General features: G+C 47.7%; 1 protein-coding gene across 2 annotated transcripts in view; it reads right to left on the minus strand.

Annotated features, from left to right (window-relative positions):
• Positions 1 to 23,064, minus strand: part of PMFBP1 (polyamine modulated factor 1 binding protein 1) — a 1,360,893-nt gene that overhangs the window by 835,415 nt on the left and 502,414 nt on the right. For both annotated transcript variants that reach the window (XM_069635509.1, XM_069635508.1), the window contains 3 exons: positions 15,859 to 15,936; positions 1,317 to 1,400; positions 654 to 800 (listed from right to left, as the gene is read on the minus strand). In XM_069635509.1, the coding sequence (XP_069491610.1) occupies positions 654 to 800; positions 1,317 to 1,400; positions 15,859 to 15,936 (309 nt within the window). The remainder of the gene's footprint in view (positions 1 to 653; positions 801 to 1,316; positions 1,401 to 15,858; positions 15,937 to 23,064) is intronic.

The raw sequence follows: 23,064 nt of genomic DNA on the forward strand, positions 1-23,064 counted from the left end.
TAAAACACAGTTAAAGTTCACATGTAGTATTGGCACAGATTACCTGCCATAATCCCACTAGACAAAATCGTGGACGTTTTGATACAAAATTAAGATAATACAACCTAATAAAATCTAAACTAACAACAATACCAAAATACAACTTGCATTAAAAAAAGCTCATCATTTGCATGCATCAGAAATAAGTGAAGACAGTAGGGGCGAGTGCAATAGCAGACTTTTAGGGCGTCTTAAAGGATTTGACATGCTTTTCTCTGAAGAGAGGGCTAAGGCTTGTTCCAGAAGTCGTGCAACAATGGCCAAATAACACACATAAGCGACTCCACAACTTCTACAGCAGAACAGCAACTAGTTACGACACAATCCTAAGGGCGCATTTAGAAGGAGCCGGAGAGGCGATACCGAGGGTTACAGATCAGGCATGGAAAGAGGAACCAGTCTTGCCCAGGAGAGTTCTACAGATGACCAGGTGCACAATCTTACAGACCAGAAGAAAGGCCTTGCTGAATCCGAGAACTACTCTGACCCATCTATGATCTGCCCGAGTTCCTACTTTCAAAGAAGTTACTAACAGATAAAGGGTACGGGGATTGGAGGGCTCAGTGCTGTGAAAGGCTACTAAGGAGGATCAGGGAACGGCTGGATCAACTTACCTGGCGGTGTGTGTCCTCTCTCTGATGGCTGCTGCTTTCCAGCTCCTGGTTAAGCTGTTGAATGCGGCTGTGCCTCTGCTCCAGCTCTGCGTGCCGCTCTCGCAGCTCTTTCTCTAGCTCGTACACTCTCTGTTCCTGAGCGTCCAGCTATTGACCCGCCCAGAAAAAGACAACAACGGAACAAAAATCAATTATACTAAATAGCTTCAAGATAATCAGAAAGAGCAGAGTCCTGCAACTGGTGAGGTGGGGGTGGGGGAGAGGTGGAGAGTGCGGCTGATAAAGCACTGCAGTTGGATCGAAGAAGCCACAATGTCAGGCATGGCTAAGGCAAGGGGGTGGGTTTGAGCGTGGACACTAGCTCCACGTCAAGCGATAAGATGCAACGGATAGGCATTGTGATTGGTGTAATGACCTATCCCAGTCAAAATTCAAGAGCACCACCAAATCAGTTCAGGGACAGAGAGGACAAACTCTGCAACGAAAAACAGCAATTTACCACATGCAATTGTAGGAGAATGTACAGAAAGCAGGCGATGAGCACTTCTGCGCTACCAAGGGCACTGGGGGATGCAAAACCGCCATCGGCTTGACTTTCTCATCGGACATCTTTTTTTGTGTGTGCCACAAAATGGGTATAATAGAGAGGCTACCTAGACTCACCTGAGCTGCAAGTCCATCTCGCTTGTCCTGTACAAGCAGAATCTCGTTCTGAAGGCTGCGCAGTTTGCCATCCCGACGCAGCAGCTGCAGAGAGAGTTTTCATGGGGGGGAAAAAAGAGAGGGGTAGTGGAAAAGGGAGGGCGAGACCAGGTTCATGAATGTCAAAAAATAAGCAATTAGCATGACAAAGCGCAGGTATTGATCAGCTAGTGCAAAACAAGCTGAACCGCCCAACCTCCAGCCACCCAACCCTTACTCCTTAAAAGCAACATCCCAATGTCTGGCATTTTCGCTTTCTTGGCATGGAATCTTGGTGCATTCCAGCTGCCAACACTTTGTTGCCATCCTCCTGCCCATGGACCAGCACTGGAAAAGGGGGAGAAATTAGTCAATGGGCGTTTGAAATATGGATGTTATGTCAGTCACCCGGAGCCTGTGAGGCCAACCTGCAGTTTCTCAGGAGCAGCGAGAGATCAATGTTCTGGATAGAAGAAATCCCAGCAGATCGACCAGGGCCGGCCAGCTTCACCACCACCTAGCTGAAGTGAGCCTTCAAACAGCCAGCCCGAGCAGCCACACATGGTCGGTCTGCAGTCCAGACTAAGCGCCTGCGCTTACTGCTGACCGAGCAAGCATGCATGAACTGTCCATTTTTCTAGCAGGGCGCTCGCAGGCCGCCTGTGCTCTCTTTGGCATTTTCAATCAGCGACCAGTCCTCTTTACAGACTAAGCAGTCAGAACCACCTGTCATGGGCAGCCAAACACAGTCTGCCCTCATTCTAGGCGGAACAGTCACCTTCAGTGCACCCTCATTTCAGACAGAGCAGCCACACGCCACCTTACTCTCATTCAGAATCAATCGGCCACGCACAGCACAGCCCGGACCTATTCGACACAACGGAGCAGTGACACAAACAGTGCTGGAATGAGGACTGTGCAGCCCAGGCACGCAACGCCATTGAGCTAGCCGGGCTTCAGCCACCCCCGAATAGTGAGCTGAGGGTCGGGGCTTCCGCACTTGCTTTTTGTTAAGCAGAGAGGGAAGAGAAGCCTTTCCTAAAATCCAGCAGCTTTAATGGGTTACTGTGTTCCTGCAGAAAAATCTATTTGCACAAACTCAGGAAAACATAACAGCTGCTGATGTCACGTTGAAAGTTATGTTCCAGCACAGGGGGGCGGGACGGGAGGCGGGGAGGCAAGTGACAAGGGGGGGAAGGGCAAGTCAGTATGTGTTGGATTGGGAAGAAAAAAAGACGTTGCATCTGAGCGCTCAGGTTCTGTCCAATTATTGTGACGCGCAGCATTGCGGGGCCGACCCTCACTGGAAGCCCGCTATCACACTGGTGACGAGGTCGCGCATAGTGCGCACGGACCCGGGGTGCAGCGGTGAGCCGTAGAATGGCAGGTGACGGGGAACAGACATCCGCCCAGGCTACGGCAGTGCCCCCCCCCTCCAGCAACAGGAAAGAAAGCACAATGGGGGGTCGAGGCGGACCGGGCCGTGGTGGTGTGTGCGCATTACAGGACTGTGAGTGGGGAGAGAGGGAGGAAAGGTGTAGGATGGTGCTCGTGCCTCTTGGCAGCCATCAGCAGCCACACCTCTTCCCCCTAAGCCCTCAAACAGTAACTCGAGTCAATGACGGTGCTCGTGCCGGATCAGGCGGCCGTGTGGAAGATTGTGCTTCCCCACAGCTCTTTTAAAGGGCCAGCACTCACCAAGGGACAATAGGCCTCATTACGAGGTGGGAGGTAAGGGATTACCGGCACCGGTAAGGGCACCGGTGCCGGTAATCCCTTACCACCCTACTATGAGTTCCCTTTGCAGGTCCTTCCTTAACGCCTGGTTTTTGCAGGCGTTAAGGACGGGACCCGCAAAGGGACTCTAGAGCTAATAACGGTACTGCAATTTGCGGTACCGTTATTAGTGCCTTCCCCATTCCCATTGAGCCCTATGGGGTCTCAAATGGGAATGGGGAATGGCCCTGGTGAATGGAGAATTACCGGTCACTCCAACCTTGGAAAGGACCGGTAATTGCTCCATTCACCAGGGCGGAGTCGGAAGGGTTTTGGAGGCAGCCATGGAGCTAAAAGCTCCATGACTACCTCCAACCTCGTAATGAGGCCCAATTGTGAAATCTGATAAAATGAGATGCCTGGATTGTTATCATTAGAGAATCATAAGACCCATTGGAGAAAATTATTAGACTCATTGGAGAGAATCAGTACTCTTTGTTACAGAACCAATACCCATTAGTACCCATTGATAGAGAACCATTATTCATTGTTACCCAGTATTATCCCTTTAAGAATGATTGCATCCTGTTTAGTTATCCATTGTACATTGCAGAAGTAGCATCATTATAGTATCCATATATTATACTGCCACTTTGCCATTTGCAATAGAATGACACTTGCACGTATTTGAAATGCCATGTAGTGCTTTAGAGACACGGTATATTTGACATGTAGAGATGATGTTTTGTATTTTGCATTATAGCGCTTAGGGAGAGAGAAACGTATTGTTTGCAGGAGAGCAGAACGAATGAGGCCTGGAAATGACACACAGTGCATATTTGAAATGCAATGAAGAGCCATTTAGTATGATGACAGTTTGTTATGCTTTGTTGTTACACATTTAGAGATATGATTGACACACATGTATGCATGTTGAGTGTGTATTTCGAAAGAGTTTGCATTAGTTAGCGCTTGCATTGCAAGAAGGAAAGTGTAAACGCTAGGAAGCATTTAGCACAAGGCCTACGAGCCATTTCTGATGGAGACACACAGAAGTTGTTTGCACTGGGCTCAGCGCAAAGATGTTAGGGTACACTGCGAAAGCAGGGATTTGTAAACATTTGCTTGGCAGACACAGATAACATGAACCCTTGTCCGAGTGGGGAGAGGGAAGGAGGGTAATCAGCTTGAGCTTGTGTGCTGCGGAGACAGCAAAAAGGTGGGGGCTGCGCCATGAGTAGATGGGAGGAGTGCCTTTTGCATGAGAGACAGATGGCCTATTTTCTGGACAGAGAGAGCATTTCGTAATGCAGAACTAGATGGAATACATGGTGTTTTACAGGGACCGCACACAGATGGCCATGAAAGAGATATGATGTCCAATGTCACTTTGACACAGCACACCAGTGACAAAAGAACATAACAGACTGGCAGGCGTTTTGCTATACGCTGATACAGGCATTCTTAGCTTATAGAATGTGAGTAACCATGGAGAAATGAGTGCGTCATTGGAAGAGTATAACCAAGGGGGAGAGAGAAGAACCCGTTAGTTGCAGAGAGTTGCGGGGAGTTCCAGGAGTTAGTTGCTGAGGTGTGGCTGGGAGTTGCTGTTGGTGATGGTGCTAGATGCGATGAGAGAGAAGTGTCTTGGTGCAGCAGAATCCGTTGGCTTTGATGAGATCGAGAGCTTGGAGAGCTTGACAGTTACCAGATCTTGAGGCCTGCAGAGTTGTGCATAGAGGAGAGCCCTGGCAGACAGAGCTGGAGACCAAGGGAAGCAAATGGGAAGTATGGTTATTGGCCTAGACTGACTGATTGATTGATTAGAACAGACACTCACATAAGGGGAGAAGGGTAAATCAGACAAGGATTCTTTAGAGAGAGAGTGTGAAGGATTGGAGTGGATTTGTGTGGATTTGCCCATGAAGGAGATGGATGCTGACGCTTGCATTTAGACTGCACTAGAATCACAGGCTTGCATTAGAGACCTGCAAGGCTTTTATTTATTGCATGGTAGATTTGCTTTGCACTAAAAGTATAAAAGGTGCAAATTAGTATTAGTATTAGGATTGCCTGCATTAGGATTGCCTGCATTATTATGCTTTGCATGTGTGATCATAAATAAATGTATTCCATTGTTATAATTGAATCGATTCATGTGTTTTCTTATGTGTGTCTTATGTTATTTGTGTCCACACTAGTAAGATAGGAGTAACAGTGCACATAGGGCCTGAGATACGAACGCAGCAGGAGGGATGGGGGGTATAGTGATCCATAACCCCCTAGGGAATTGTCAAAGATTGTCTGAGACTGGAGCATGCTTGCCCGGGGGGGGGGGGCAAGACAATGGTTAGGGGTTTTGTTTTCCAGACTAACACAATGTCTGACCAGGAGGCCCCTCAGGTAAAACATCAGGACATACAAGCACAGGGTCAGGATGTCCCAAAAGCCACAGCCCCACATAGGCTCCCAGATTAGCTGGCAGTGCAATTGCCAGGGGCTTTTGATGTGACCGATACCAATAACATGGGGCCGAGGTGGGCCACATGGATCAGCGATTTCAACCTGTACATGGGGGCCACAGTGCCTGTTGACGAGGAAAGGCAAAAGTGCCTGCTCAAACTGGTAGTAGGACCTGTGGCATCACTGATAAAATTCCTGCGACTTCCATTGATTCAATTCATGACCTTACTTCACCCAACACACCAACGTGGACTATGAACGCCACCTGTTCCATAGCACGAAGCAGGCCAAGGGCTAGACCATGGACATCTAAGTGATGCATTTGAGGATTAAAATGAAGCACTGTGACTTTGCGAACTATTCTAACACAGAGGCCCTGCATTCCCAAGTCATTGCAGGCTGTGAATCCCAGGCATTCAAACGCAAACTGCTCCAGAAGGCAAGAACCCTTGATGAAATGTGGACGCTCGCAAGGGCAAAACTGGCAGTGGACACGCAGGTTGAGCGTTTCATCACACACCTGCAGAATACGTACACTGGCTACAATATGACAGAAAGCAGGAAGAGCCCTTTTGCTATCGGTGTGGGTATGAATACCCGCACGAGGGAAGCTGTCCGGCAATGGGACAGATGCTCCGCATGCAGCGAGGAAGTACATTTCAAGTCTGTATGTTGACTGGCAAGAGAGAGGGTGAGGGTGGGACAGAGGGAGGGAGTCTGCTCCCTGATACAGACTCCTCCCCCCAGCGCCACAAGCGTCTGGAGCGACGTCTCAACCCCAGCAAAGAACAAAGGACCCTGAACCAAAGGAGACAAAATCTGGAGATGACACGCACAGGAGAGACAGGAAGGAGAAAAGGAGATATGTCACACGCACACGACCCAAGCCGATCCAGATGCCACATGCTCTAGTGGAACATACCCCTCTGACGCTGACTTCAGCTCGTCAGAGAATGGACAGCGAAAGAAGGGCTGCGTCTGCGCTTTGGCAACTCAACTGCAAAAGAGCACAGCCCAACACTGCTGATGTGGCTAAATGAAAGGCCCATAGAATTCTTAATAGACACAGATACTACAGTAAACGTAAGTAAACAGATATACAAAGATTTACCGCAGGCCCCAAGACCGAGACATGCAACAGTCAACATACCCGTATGGAGCAACATCTCCCCTTAAGTGGTTAGGACAATTTGAAGGAACGTGCCGCTACAAGGGGCAATCGAGGAAAGTACTCATGCGCGTGCTTGCAACAGAGAGTGAAAGCGGCTGCATAATCAGCCTCAGAACAGCAGTTGACATGGGCCTAATACATGTGCTATACAAACTGATAGTGCACAAATATATTGACCCTGTGCACATTATTAAGGAACTATACCCAAACCTATTTAAAGGGATAGGAAAACTGTGCAGACAGACAGATCAAATTGCACAATGACGAAGAAATCTGTCCGGTGGCGCAACACTATAGGGGCATACTGGTGAACATCCAACGGAAAGTAGAGGAGGAACAGGTCATAATAGAACCGGCTACATGGCCCACCACATGGGGTCTCCGCCAATGTTCTGGTTCATAAAAAGGGTTTAGATGCCATCTGTCTGTGCGTAGACATTGGGAGACCCAACCAGGCCATTTTGAGGGAAAGACACATGGCACCACGTATCACGGACAGGATACATTTATTAAATGGGGCCAAAGTTTTCTACAGACTGGATTTGCAAAAAGGTTACCACCAGCTGGTACCGAGTCCTGAAAGCCGAAATATCACAACTTTTGTTACGCACTTGGGGCTCTACAGGTACAAAAGATTGAGCTTTGTTGTGTCCTCAACCGCAGAGAGATTTCAGGCAGAGATCCATAATGTGATTAAACACATACCAAACTGTATAAACTACAGCAACGACATTCTAGTGTTCGGGACTGATGCAAGGAAGCATGACGAGACTTTGGCCAGCGTGTGCATGGCACTAGAGGCGGCTAATCTTACCCTCAACCAAGAAAAATGCGAATTCAGGAAAGGCACATTGAAATTCTTTGCCCACATATTTTCAGAAAACGGAATGACACCAGACCCAGACAAGGTCACCGCACTCAGTGGGACACCACCATCGACCAATGTCTCCGAACTGAGGTCGTTCCTGGGCCTCACCAATTACTGTACACAGTACATCAAAGACTTTGCCACGGTCAGTGAACCACTTCGAGCACTGACTAAACATTTAACTGGTCAGAAGAGTGCCAATAAGCATTCGCAACAATTCGAGAGTAGCTAGAGTGGAGCATATGTCTTACTATGACGCCAACCGCAAAACGGAACTGACAGTGGACGCAAGCCCAGTGGGGCTAGGAGCCATCCTGGCCCAAATTGATCCAGCGGATCCCGGTCACACACACATAGTTGCCTACGCCAGCCGCAGCCTCTCAGCTACGGAGCAGGCCTACTCGCAAACCAAGAGGGAATGGCAGTGGTGTGGGCATGTAAACACTTCCATCTTTTTCTCTATGGCAGACCATTCAAAGTAGTGACCGACCATCAGGCTCTATTATTCCTTTATGGCAACTCCCAGGCCAAAATGCCACCCTGCATCACTAGGTGGGGGCTCAGATTACAGGACTACTCATTTGAGATAGTACACCGGCCGGGCAAAGAAGAGAACCCTGCTAACTTCCTGTCCCGGCACCTGAGCAGTGGCTGTGCCCCTGAACCAACGGTAGCAGACTGCTATTTCCGATATCTGATTCAGCAAGTAATACCCAAGGGCATTGAACCAGCTCACCTGGCCCAGGAAATGGAAGCAGATATAGCATGCCAGATACTATGCGAGGGGCTCCGATCGGGCCAGTGGAGGAGAGCCAAAGATCCGCCTTGAGTCAGAGAACTTACGGAAGAAAAGTAGACAGGCTCCTGCAAGTGAAGGAGGAGTTGGCTCTCTCAGAGGACAACATGTTTTGATGGGTCACAAAATGGTAATTCCAGCATCGCTGAAACAGAAGGTGGTGGAGTTAGCCCATGAAAGGCACTGGGGAGTGGTCTCCACATAACACATGCTGTGCTAAAAAGTGTGGTTTCCCCAACTAGACTCTCTGGTACAGGAGATTCTGAAACAGTGTCCCACCTGCTGCCTCCTCACACCTAATCGACACCCTGAACCACTGCAGATGTCAGAATTACCAGAAGGTGTATGGGACGCAGTAGCTGCTGACTTCTTTGGACCGATTGAAGGGGGGAAATATGTATTGGCCATCATGGACGAGTACTCCAGATACCCGGAATCTCAAATCGTGTCCTTGACCGCAGCCCATCACGTCATCCCTGTAATGGACCACATCTTCACGGCATACAACATTCCCAGGAAGGTGAAAACAGACAACAGGACCCCCTTCACTGGCCAAGACTTTGCACGGTTCAGAAAATACATGGGATTCCATCACCAGAAAACCACGGCACTCTGGCTGCAGGTGAATGGCATGATCGAAAGTTTCATGGCCAACCTAAAACGGGCACAGCAAGTGGCCCGGCTCATGGGCCAACCATATGAACAAGTGCTTAACCAATTGTTGAGACTACTGAAGTACACCACACTGCTCCACTGCTGCTTAGTGTGGCGCACAGCTTCGCGTGGCGATCCAAAAAGAATAAGAATAAGAGAGATCCAAAAGAATAAGGGCCGCATGAATTACCTCTATCTCTTAGCTGTAAACAATTTTTCCAGGACAATGTTGTAGACGGAAGTTGGATTAAATACCAGCTAATAACATGACCTTCTAGAAAGTGACAGAGGTGGTTAGACGCCTCGTCCTTCATGATTTTACTCAGAAATTGAAGATTTGAAATTGATCAGTAATTTTCTAGCTTTTTTAAGATCAAGATGTGACATTTTAAGTAGTGGAAAAGGTGAGCCTCTTTCAATCGGGCTGGGTAACAGCCTCTTTGAAAGGAAGCATTGATAATATTTACTAAGCCTTCCACCAGTAATGCAACATGGTCTTTAATTAATATTGGTGGCACAGGGTCTAAACATACCCCCAAAGATTTAAGCCCATGCTCAAACGGGCTCAAACGGGCTCAAAGTGACCCCAAATAAACCAATGGTCAGGCACCTGCACTAACCCTTTGGTTTTTGAAAATGGAGAAATGAGTAGCCAGAAACCCAGATGGAGATACCAATTTAAAACAGCTGGTACTAATTCCAGTGGGCACCCAGTGTGAGATTTGGTCTTTCTTCTGGGCTAATCAGAAATGATGCCTTCCAGGCAATAATTTATAGTTTTTGATTTATCTTTACCGCAGCAGCACGTTCTAAGGTAAATCCGAATGCCAGTCCTAGAGCCCTCACATTTCAAAGTTGGTAATAAATTCAGTTTAAATTTCAGATACAGACGTCTCAATTTCTGGCAAAGGAACAATACCAAATATCTGGACAAAACGCCCCTTGTCCTAATATCCTTTGCATAATCAGAAAAGAGGGAGTAGGCATGCAACCCATCAACCGTACTAGTTATGGCCACAGAACAAATTTTGTTTTATCGGGGTTAATGACCAATTCAGAGACATCGCTATCAATGTATTTCAACACAATATTTTATTGATTCACAAACTCTTGGAGTGAAGTAGCCTTACTCTCTTGTTCCAAATTAATGTTAATATCAACAAAAAGGGGTCCATGATTTTAGCCAGCAGGCAGAGCATCTTCCACAATGCCAGTGAGCTAAACGAAGTGAGGCCTAGTTCATGTCAAACGGTTGAATTAGGAATACATACAGGCACACACAGAAGTTTCTTCCATATGATTCCTTTTATGGGGATCAAGACAGGCCCTATGTGATAAAGGTTAGTCTCTATACAGTAAAGTAAGGATGCGACCACCTTTGCACAATAAAACGTCCTCAAAGAGATCAGCGAGAATTCATAGTACGCACCCAACACCCTTTTGAGATGTGCTAGTACGGGAAACATTCTGGCACGTATAGTGTCTTTCATGGCCGATAAAGTTGGATTTTGCCGTTTTTCAAATACCATGTATTTCAGGCATTTTACAGATTCTAGCTAGTGCTCTCAACAACACACTGCCTTTTCTTTGGAGATCTTTTTATTTTCCAACGCATATGCAAAAAAGTTAGTTTAACTTTCTTTGGAGCCCTAAAGGGGTTGGATCAAATAGAAGCACATCATTGGCATACATCAACCAATGCAAATTCAGTTTGCTCCACTGCATTGGTAGGGCCCCTCTGTTGGCCCAAAGCGTGTCAATATCAGAGAGGTACAAGTCGAAGAGCAATGGGGCAAGAATACAGCCCTGTCTCACACCTAGAGCCGTTTTGATTGGTCGAGTTAAGTGCCCTTCTGACGATAAGCAAACTCTCATTTCAATTTCTGAATGTAATAGTGTGATGAGACCTACCAATTTCTCCATATGCGTAGTTTCCACCATGGTGTCTCGCGATAAACCCGGTCGAATGCGCTAGACAGGTCAAGAGGTAGATAAGATGGTAGCATTCATCAGTGTCTTGTTAAGATGATTTTCTCAACTGAAGAAAAGTGAAAAATAGATGCCCAAATGCATATACTTCTCCTGCTCGATGATATTTCCATCTACAGAAAAAGATTTGCTTCTTGTGTTTACTGAAATCAATAAAATTGTTTTTTGTCACAATTGTTGGTGATATGGGCAATCAAGCAATAATCGCTAGCACATCTATTTGTCTCTACAAGCCCACCCTCAAACAAAAGAAGCAGAGTGTTATCTGCCTTCTTAAGACTTGGAATCCAGGTGGCAACTATCCAATGGGCAAGCCAGAGGGCCTTAATCACCAGAGGATTTAGAGGCAGCCCTACCAAATACAAGTTAGTAAATTAAAAAAAAAAGAGTGTCATGACACATTCCTAACATAGAGCATGTTTTCTTAGAAAACTCTGTTATACCAAGTCATCTGTGCCAAATGATATTTTGGTCCAGTTATCAGTGTGGAAAGCTTGAATGAGGTGGATTAACCAAGTGGGCACCCGAAGATACATTTCCCACAGTTGCATCCAATCTACACAGTCAAAAGACAAATTAAAATGAACCAAAAGTTGTAATACAATAGTCCCTTTGGTTTGGCTAAATGATGTCTAACAAAGATTAAACAAAAGGCCTAATGTAACATGCCCAAACCGGTTTGATGCAAAGAGAAATCTAGTGGATTCTGCCCACTTGGAAAGGATTCCTAATCGCCATTCCCCAGAAACTCGAATTTCCGAAGTTTCGAAGACACACACGGCAGAGAATCCGCTCACTAGCAGTACTTTTACAGAGCGAAAGAAGACAACTACTGCACAGGCCAGCAGTAGACACAGAGATGGAGTCCCCTGTAACCTACAGGAACACATCTAGAACTTGGGCCATCAGGCAGCTACAACCAATGTTGCATACCTTCACATTTTGGACAAATGATCACCAGTGATATGGTTTCCGACGTGGGCTATGGTGCAGAAGTCTGATCTTGTGTATTGCTGTTGTGACTCGTGACACAGAAAAAGATTTGTTCACATGGTTTGGGTCCTGAAGATCGTGGGAAAGGAGGGATCGATATCCCACTTTAACTGGTCGACCATTGTTTTTAGGAAATGTCTGAACACTCATCAGATATCCTGGACAAATAATCTTATGTTGATTTGAATTCTTTGCTTAAGAGCAGATGAATAAGCAGTAACACATTTGATTGAACTCCTTCCCGTGCTCCTTGCTACAGCCACTTAGTATCTCGTGGGATTTCTTACCCACTCTTTTGTTTGTTGCACTTTTCTGAGACTCTGGACTCCAATCCATTAGGGCCAGTCTCTATCCCCCAACCCTAGGTAGGAGGCACATCAGATCTGCCGTCAGAAACCTTGACAACTGAAAATGGGGACGTTTCATCGGCTATACAGAAATTGATGAAATATAATTGGTTCTTTCTAAACATAAATAAAGCCGAGTTAGCCATTATAACTAGATGTGCCAACAACCAGTACCAACCCATCAACATTTATTTTCAGTGCCACACCATTACCTGTTCTACCACATGTGAAGACATTCATGATGAATTGTGCAGGGCAGCGTAGCCCTCCTTGTACTACTTTATTACACAGAAACAGGCTTCCTGTTCAGGCAATCATCCTGTTCAAAGGACCAGTCTTTGCCCACTGCCGTATGTGCCAGAGTGGACTGGACTATTTCACCCACCACTCTTCTAGATCTCAGCCTGGAAGATCACGTAGATCCTCTTCCCAATACATTACTCTATATCCCTTGTCAGAGTTCCAGAGGCAGCGGGAGTGTGGCCTTTTAGGGACCCAAATGACGGAACATCCTACTAATTCACTTGCACTCCAAGCCTAATCTAGCTTATTTTGAGAAACAATAAAAAACCATCTTGTTTCGCCAGCACCTTGTGGTTTCCGGATTGCACACCTGATGTACTACTAGTTGTAGGAGTATAACTCTTCATGACTTCTACATTCTATCTCTAAATCTACTTCATATGCAGCGCTTTTAATATCTGTGGGTTTCAGCGCTTAATAAGCGAATAAAAACATGATCAATCAGCACTTCTATTTTGATAACATTCAAAAGCAGGGGCCAATTCTGCTTGGGCCTGGCCACCCACTTAGGGATTCAACATAGAACCTAGCATATTGCCACATTATCCTTACAGTGTACCCATCGCCGCTTCCAAATGTTCCTATATTCCTTGCCTTTATTAGGTTCCAACATCCGCGCCAAGCTTGTTCTATGATCCAGATGACACTGGCATCCATCAGATTCCCTCTATACCTTCCAAGTATCTACTAAGCCAGCTCAAGAATGGGTTTAGCCTTTCAGTAACCTTGGGCTCTGCTGGCTCTTGAGATGACTTCGGCTGCAATACAACACTCATTATACCAAAGCTTGCTTAGATAAGCGACCTGCATTGGTTACTGTGGCGGCTAGAGACGGGGTAAAGAAGCCATACATTATCAGCATCTCTAAATGAGTTAACATTGTGAATACATGCTTAGCATGAATTGTGTTCACTATACTGTTAACGAGGCAGGCCCATTCTGTAGGTAACAGCCCACTGCCCAAGTTAAGGGGTTGAGTCCCGCTAACGAGTGTGGTGGGCCGTTACCTACAGGGTGGGCGCGCCGTCGAAGGGTATATCGCCAATACCACCGGTGAGGTGATCTACATGGTTGATAATGGTGTATATTTAAAATAAAAAATAAACTTACCTTAGTAGCACGGCCCAATGCCGTGCAGTCCCTGTTGGACAGGAGGTCCCTTTTCTATGTTGATGCGTTGGACATTATCAACATTGAAAACAGGCTTCCTGTACACAGGACAGCACGGCGTCGGGGTGCACGTCCAAGGAAAGTTTATTTTTTATTTAAAAGTTATCTAAATAACTCTTGGCACCCACTTAGGAAACTACGTGGGTGCTAAGAGATTAAGTGGGAGGGGGAGGGGGAGCGGGGAAGGGGCACCAGCGGCCCAGACAGCTCAGAACGCAGGCTTGGTACCATTCCCTGGTTTTGCCAATTTGTTTGTTTTAGACCAATTTAAACGTTGCATTAATCGGATGCTAGCCCTCTAGAGCTCTTATTTTGGGGTGGGTGTAGCCAATATCTGCAGGGTCAAATATTGTGATAGATGGCCACAGACCATTTGGGCCCGTTTTTAAAATCCTTGCATAAAGCCAACTGTTCCCCTACTCACAGCAACTGGATATTCTCCTTCCTGCGGAAGCAAGAAGGTAATGGCAGGTGACTTTTGGAAACTCTACCATTAACGCATACAAAAGCCAACATAGGTAAACTTGGGAGAATAGCATTCCCCTGAAACACATCAGACTAAAAGAAGGCTGGACCTTTTCAAAATCTCGTAACTTTTTAAAGCAGTCGAAAACAAAAAGAAAACCTTATTAAACTATGCCATAAGACCTATAATATGAAGATAAATACGTCTGAGTGCCACTCTCGCAAAGAAGAAGCACCAAATTCTTCTTTTATGTAAGGTTTAATGCAAATGTCCACAGTGATGAATTTTCCCTCTTCCAGAACTGCTAGTGTCTTATAGCCAATTCGAGTAACCAACACACAACGCAGATGAGAATACTTTTGTCATGCTTTACCATTTCCGAAGAGATCCCGCTTGAAAGGGCTACGAGTGTCTGCGCTCGAGCGACCTACTTTTTGCCCCCATAGCCTTATTTACTATCTCAACTCTATAAAGGGCTCGAATTCCCCGAGACATAAGAACATCAAACTGTTCAACCAGATTTCAAAAATTATGATCTTTCACTTACCTATACAATATTCAACTAATAGGCCCAGTCTTCATTGTAATATTTTCGAGTCACTGTAATATACATTTGCATAGGCCCCACCAAAAGGTTCTCTGGAGTCTGTTCCCAACAATGGGAGTGGGTCATGTCAAATGTTTCATCCATGGTGTGATGCCAAAGGGGAATCCAACATTACAGGGGCGCATCGCTTCTCCTCCTCCATTTTGAATGTACAAAAATCACTTATTGCCATACGGAATGACAGTCCATACACTTGGGGGGGGGGGTGCTCTGCATAGTCATTCGTATAAAGAACAAGGTTGTATCTATATTCACCCTAACCTTTATAATGGGAATGCACTGCTAAACATTTGTGATAGTGGGAGCCAGAAGAGCATCCTGGATTAAGAAATTACATCAAATTATAACATATAATCACTGGGCCTGACATTTCAGCTGCATTACACCAAAACAAACACCACCCATCCTCTCTTGCTTCTATCTAAAAATCTAAAGAGCAGTCACTTAGTTGGCTGGGGATGTGTCAAATCCTTTCAATGTCTAGTGCCTACGGTATTTGTCAACAGTTTGTGAGTATGTCCCACGTGAGGTAAGAGTGAACTAGGTCACAATAATAACCAATTTTAGATGTTTCAATAAAGATCTAGACCTGTATTGGGAGACGCCCCCCCACGTCTCCCAATACAGGGTTAATTTAAGATGGCAGGAATCCGATACGAACTTCAATGGGAGCACATAGTCCATGTATAGCATCTCCACTCATTACAGACTGGGTAGCAACTCACTTGCTCACCCACCTCATCTTAAGATGAGCAGCGATCAACGGCCTTTTCCTATACCAGAATGAGCAGTCACACGCAGCCCGTCCACATTTCATCCAAACCAGTCGCAGACACTGTTCTTCACTACGCACTCTACATCCCCATAGACACGGCTGTCCTCAGAGACTGTAAAGGCACATGACTACTTTCTGCCCAGTTTGCATAGTCAATGGGTGCACGAGGTGACCAGGGAGTATCCCACTTGGTCCACGGTGTTTACCTCTTCTTTCAGCAGTTCATTTGTTCTTGTGGATCCAGGATGGCTTTCATAAAGTGAGGACACTGGGGGGCAGCTGACCTGAGTAAGTAAACCAAAAAAAATAATAATTTAGTGTCAGGCAGCATAGCAGATAATGGCCTCAACAGTACTGAGATTAGCAAGAACAGTGTTTTATTTTGTGACTGAATACACAATTTGTTACTCACAGGCTGTGCAGAATCTCACAATTTATTTATTTTTTGCATTTGTTGCAGGGCACTAAACCCTTGGGTATCTAGGCGCTGGTTACATTGTGAGACACACATAATGCTTGACAACTAGAAAACATGACAGGGAGGGAGGGATGTCATGGTGTCTTAAAAGTCTTGGTTCAAGGAGCAGGGGTGGAGGAGGGCGAGACAGGTATCTGAGTGTCTTAGCTTGGGGGATCTTTTAGGTGAAAAGCCACGTTTTTCGTTTTTTACTGAAGGTCCAGTAGGAGAGTTCCTTTCTCAGGATGATGGGGAGATTTTTGCAGAGCTTGGTGGCCATGACAGGAAAGCTATGTCCTCCTGCGGACTTTCTGGTGAAGGTGGGCACTCTGAGGACATGGCTGTTCGTGGATCTTAGAGGGGGGGGTCTATTTCTTCACCCGTTGCGATAGGTAGGCCAGGGCAATGTTCGTGGTGCACCTATGTAAGATGGAGAGGGTCTTGCATTTAATCCTTTCACAGATGCAGTGGGCATCTTTCCTGGCCTTCGTGATGTGGTTGTGTTTGGACAAACCTAGGGCTGCTTGGAAGGCATTGTTTTGGATGGTTTGCAACTTGCACAAGTTACGTTCTGAGGTTCTTACAAACAGAGCATTACAGTAATCCATTTTGGCTCTTGTGATGGCTCTGGCTATGATGAGTTGGTTGGTTGTGGTGAGGATGGCTTGCTGGGGTTCAATAGTTTTGCGGTGTAGGCAGCGGAGGAAGAGATGGAGTTGATCTGGCGAAAGAGGTCAAGGGTGGCGTCTATGTAGATGCCCAGGGCTTTGACTGCAGAAGATGTTTGGATCCAGTTGCCGTCAATGTCAAAAGCTTTGTAAGCTGGGTCAATGCTGCAGAGGGTGGAGTGCAAGCCTACAATGAAGATCTATGTTTTCTCGTCATTGAGCCATAACTGTTGGGTTGCCGTCCAGATTTGGACAATGTTATAAACTGAGTTGATGGTTGTGGCATCAAGGTGCTAGGAACCAGAGGGGAGGAGGATTTGGGTTTGGATTTGGGTGTTGTCGGCATAATTCATGTAGGATATGCCGAGGGCATCTAGATTATCAAAAAGGGGTTTGGTATAAATGTTGTACAGGGTTGGGGAGAAGCAGGACCCTTGTGGGACTCCACAGGTTACTGGTGTCAGTGGGGCAGCATGGTTGTCTATAAAGACACAGCAGGATCTGTCTGCTAGAAAAGATCTGATCCAGTCTGTTGCTGCTGGGGAAAGTTTGCTGTTGTGGTGAGGTGGTTGCAAAGTGTCTGGTGGTCGAGGAGGTTGAATGCTGCTGATAGGTCCAGCATGTGGAGCAGGGCGAGTTTGACCAAGTCTTTGATATAGTCTAGCTGTTTTTTTTTATCCATTAAGGCGGTTTCGGTTCCGTGCTTTGGACGCAAGCCTGATTGGTGGATTCCCAGGATGTGGTTGCATGTATGCATGTATGTAACGAAATTGATAAAGCGCAACAAAGATCTGGAGGCATCAAGGCACTAGGGAAAACAAAAGTTACCAGAGAGGGGAGGAGGGCGACGCACGTTTAAACAGAAAAGGTTTTAGCTGCTTGCGAAAGATAGATAGAACGCGATTGCTCCTGCAATGACAAGGGAGAGCGTTCCAGAAAGACGGGGCCAGTACAGAAAAAGATCTGCTTCCCGCACGAGCACATAGAAAGCGAGGTTGTCCTCAAGGTGTTGTTGGACCTGGATATATGCTGTGCGGTCAAGGATTTTAAGGATGAAGGGTACAGTGGTGGTAGGATGGTAGTTAATGGGGATGGTGGGGTCAAGGGAGTTTTTTTTTATTTTTAGAAGCGGTAGGATCCAGGCTTCTTTCAGGACAGTTGGCACAGTATTTGTTGCGAAGGAGGAATTCCGATACAATATGATAGGATAGGTTATAACATGCTTAATACCCAGAGGTTTCTAAGCGCAGACCTGGGGATCGAACCTGTGTTGCTCTGTGTCGTCTTGCTTCCAAGGAGAGCACATTGCCGCTGAGCTATCCTCCCTTATGATAGATGTGATGATGGGTGGAAGCGTCTCAGCGCAGTATTTAATGATAGGAGCCGCCTAGGCCTCTCCTTTGCATCAGGGGCGTTTGAGGCCTTTGAATTATGTTTGTGACTTCGGGTTATGATACCGGGCGTAAGTCAAATTAGGGAATGGGTCATTTGGGAGGAGGAGTGGGGGGCATAGCTGGTGGTGATTTGGCAAGGATGGCCAGTTGGTTAGCGCATATTTTTTCCTGGAGAGAGCCAATTTTCCCTGTGAGGGCTTCTTGTACCTTGGTGCACCAGGTGTCGTCTATGAGGAGGTCTGAGGGCGGGGAGACTGGTGACTCAAGTTTGCGTAGGATCGTGATGGGTTTGCGGGTGTTAGATTGTGCGTTGTTTATTCTGGCATTGTAGGTGCAGGCTTTGGTGGTGTGAATTGTGCTTTTTTACTATTTGTCTAGGGAGGTAGACAGGGCTTCAGAAATTGTGGAAGGGTCTTTTCTCCACGCCGATTCTGCAGCATGGTTCTTGGCGCATAAAGGCAAGGAACTTGGGGGTGAACCAGGCATGCTTTTTGAAAGCTTGTTTGGCTTTGTGCTTTGTAAGCAGGGTTAGAGTGTCGACAGCTAGAGCAATGATGTTGTTATACAATTTGACCAGGGACTCTGGATTGTTGTCCGTGTTGGGCGGGATTATGAGGGCCGAGAGGAGGGGAGTGAGGCGGTCCTTGTTAAGTTTTTTTTGTGCAGCGGGCTAAGGCTTCAGGTTTCATTAGGTGATGGGGCTGGGCCTCTTGTTGATGGGGAGGTCGAATTTGATGGTGTGGTAGTCAGACCACGGGCAGGTTGTGATGGTGAGGCCAGACATGTTGCAGTTAAGGCCAGCAATCCAATTGAAGCTGCGGCCAAGGATGTGGGTAGGTTCAGTGGGCACAACCGATGTGATTGAGGGTAGAGTGGCTAGGCTTTTTGCATGTGGGTCTATGCGGTCAGAGGCAAAGATTGAGGTCTACCAGGATGAGGATTTTTGAGTTGGGCTTGATAGTGGGGTTGATGACAAACATAAGGTCTTCCTCAAAGGGAGTGATGGGGCCTGGTGGGCGGTTAATGAGATGGAGATTGAGCGTGTTGGTGGGTGAGACGAACAAGTTACTTTCTTACCTGGTAACGTTCTTTCGATGGGATGGTCCGACGACGTATTCCATATCTATGACAGATAATGTCCACAGCTGTGCTGCTTCGGAAAATCTTTGGCGTCTGCGTCCTACGTCGATGACGTCGATGCGCCGTCCCCGAGAACCTCCTCCGACGGCTGACGTCACCCGATGTGATAAGTAGGACGCACGACGCCCATAGCCTCAGTTATAGTTTTTTTCCCAGAACGTGTGCCACCAGTTTTCTGCCAGTCAGACACACAAGGCCTTGCGGAACGTAAGCTGCAATCGCAAAACAAATTCTGCAGCGGGGAAGGCAGGGAGGGAGCGATATGGAATACGTCGTCGGACCATCCCATCGAAAGAACGTTACCAGGTAAGAAAGTAACTTGTTCTTCGAGGGGATTGGGTCCTCCGACGTATTCCATATCTATGACAGACTCCCAAAGCAGTACCAAGCAAGGAGGTGGGAAAGAATTTAGAATACAAATTTAGAATGCCCAATCAAATTGCGGAATAGAGAACTGCCTTGCCAAAGGCCAGATCTTGCCCTCTGATGGAATCGAGGGAATAGAGACGTACAAAAGTATGTACTGAAGCCCAGGTGGCTGCATCACAGATGTGACGAATAGGAACTCCCCTCTGCAGGGCAGTAGACGCAGCCACTCCTCTGGTAGAATGGGCCCGCAAGCCAGCCGTGGGGTCCTTACCCGCCAAGCGGTAACACTCGGAGATAGCTAAAATAATCCAACGAGACAAAGTCTGTTTCGTCACAGCTTGTCCCAAACGCTTTCCAGCGTACCCAATGAAAAGTTGATCGTCCACTCTGACCCGGGACATGCGCGAAATATAAAAGCACAACTCTCTCCGAGGATCAAGCCTATGGAAGAACAACCTTCTGGCTCAAATGCAATTCCGAAACCACCTTCGGAAGAAAAGAAGGACGAACTCTAAGAACAACCCTTCCTTGTTAAACACAGTGAAGGGTGGCTTAACTGAAAGTGCCTGTAACTCACTCACTCTGCGAGCGGAAGTAACCGCAACCAAAAACACAGTTTTCAGAGTTAACAGCCTCAAAGGGCAAGAATGTAAAGGCTCAAACGGAGCACCCATAAGAAACTTAAGAACAAGGTTCAAATCCCAACCTGGCACCAGAAAAGGTGATGGAGGGAACACATTAGTGAGCCCTTTCAAAAACTGCGAAATTAAAGGAATTTTAAAATAGGAACACTCTTCAGACGAGCGCTTAAATATGGACAGCGCCGCCAGGTAACCTTTAATGGTCCCCACTTGCAAGCCCCTGTGGGTCAAAGAAAGCAAAAAAGACAGAACCATGGGAATGTCACATTCAAAAGGATCCACATTCTGAACTCTGTACCAGTCGCAGAACTTTCTCCAACGGCAACGGTACAGAGACTTAGTTGCCGGCCGCCTGGCCGAGAGCAAAACCTCCATTACGTCTTCAGGGAGGTCCCAATCCTTATACCTCCACCTTTCAGATTCCAAGCGTGAAGATTGAGGGATCTGACCTCTGGATGGAGAACCTGACCCCCCCTCCCGTGAGAGCAGATCGTCTCGGTAGGGAAGACGACGTGGAGGGCAGATGGACAAGTCTAGAAGGTCCGGTTACCACGTCCTCCCGGCCCACGCGGAGCAATGATGATCATCCGGGAACCGAACCTCCGTAACCTCTGCAGCACTTGCGGGAAGACGGGGACTGGAGGAAACGCGTACAGCAGTGGGAATGACCACTCCACCACGAACGCGTCTTCTAAGGCTCCTTTTGGAGGAAATTCCCGCGAGCAAAACCTTTCGCACTTACGGTTGACACTGGAGGCGAAGAGATCCACTTGAGGGGTCCCCCAAAGGGCGAACATCTCGAGGAGAATCTCCTGAGCCAGATCCCACTCGTGAGAGATCGAACTCTGTCTGCTCAGAGCATCCGCCGTCTCGTTGTCGTCTCCGGCCAGATGAACAGCCGAGATCGAAACTTCCTGCTGGATGGCCCAGAATTCGAGCTGCATCGCCTCCCTGCACAGCGGAAGTGACCCTGCCCCCCCTTTTTGTTGAGGTAGTGCATGGCCACCGTGTTGTCCGTTAGAATCAGGACACTCTTTCTGCGCACAGTCGGCAGAAAAGCCTTCCTAGCCTGAGGGCCCTCAGCTCCAACAGATTGATATGGAGTCTGGACTCCGACGGAGACCAACGACCGCTGACTGTCAACTCGTTGGCATGAGCTCCCCATCCCGTGAGGGATGCGTCCGTCACGATCATCACCTCCGGCCAGGGCAGCCAAAATGGGGCACCCTTCATCAGATTGCCCTCGACGGCCCACCACAGAAGGTCCCGGGCCACCGAGGGCGGCACCTGAACAGGGTCCGACAGCCTGTCGGAGGGCTGAGACCACTGGAGCTTGAGTGCCCACTGCAAAGATCTCATCCGTAGACGAGCCTCTGGCACCAGAAGAATGCAGGATGTCATGAGGCCGAGCAGTCTCAAGAACTCGGACGCTGGGAGATTCTGGGCAAACTGAAACTTGTGCACCATCTGCTGAATGTGAAGAGCCCTCACCTGAGGAGGAAAACACTGCCCCAGGGACGTGTCGAGCACTGCTCCGATGTACTGTAGCCGCTGCGTTGGTGTCAAATGGGACTTCTTTAAATTGATGGAGAAGCCCAGCCTGTGAAAGGAGTGGCAGGTGACGGACAGATGATCCAGGACTTGCTCGGGAGAGCTCCCCCTGATCAACCAATCGTCCAGCTAGGGGTAGACGTGAATCCCCCCCTTTCCTGAGATGCGCTGCCACCACCACCATGAGCTTGGTGAAAACCCTTGGGGCGGAGGTCAATCTGAACTGCAGGACCCGAAACTGAAAGTGCGAGTCGCCAACCGCGAATCTCATGTACTTCTTGTGCTTGGGATGGATCGGCACATTGAAGTAAGCATCCTTGAGGTCGAGAGACACCAACCAGTCCTGAAGTTGAAGGGCCTGGAGGACTTGAGAAAGAGTCACCATCTTGAACTTGTCCTTCCTGAGGAGTTTGTTCAAACCGTGCAAGTACATGATGGGTCTCAATCCCCCGTCTTTCTTCGATATCAAAAAATAAGGGGAATATCATCCCTTGTTCCTCTCCGCTAGAGGCACCAGTTCTTTGGCGCCTTTCTCCAGCAGGGCTTGAATTTCCTGCGCAAGGAGCAGATCCGGACTCTTCAAAGAGAGGCTCCTTGGTAGATTGTTGTGAGGCCTCTGCCGAAAAGGAAGACAGTAGCCGTGGGTTATGATCTCCAGAACCCACACATCCGAAGTAATGGCTTGCCACTCTACAAGATGCTGCGCCAGCCTTCCCCCAACCGGCGAACCATGGGACCTGGCCTCATGACTGAGTGGTAGCGGCTGCAGCGTTGCCCGAGGGCAAAGAGGCAACTGCCCGAGCGGCCTTGGCACCTCGAGTACCTTTATTTCCACCTCTGGCACTCTTACGGTGGCCTCTTTGACTGCTAGCTCCCCTCGCTTTACTGAAGGACGAGTAATAGCGAAAGGAGCCTCCCCTCCATTGCTGTCCCCTAGGACGAAAAGGCGGAGGTTGGCGAACTGCAGCGCCCAACGACTTTGCTGCGGCTTTGGAGGTCTGCAACCTCTCAAGGCTCTCGTCAGCCTTGCTGCCAAAACGGTGTTCACCATCAAAGGGCATGTTGAGGAGCCGGGACTGCACATCAGGAGCGAACCCAGACTTCCGCAACCACGCAAACCTATGCATTACGGTGCTCGCCGCCATGGACCGGCTGACGCAATCCACCAAGTCCAAACCCGACTGAAGGGGCT

This window comes from Ambystoma mexicanum, chromosome 1q, assembly GCF_040938575.1.
Source record: "Ambystoma mexicanum isolate Mex_15411 chromosome 1q, UKY_AmexF1_1, whole genome shotgun sequence".
Lineage (NCBI taxonomy): Eukaryota > Metazoa > Chordata > Amphibia > Caudata > Ambystomatidae > Ambystoma > Ambystoma mexicanum.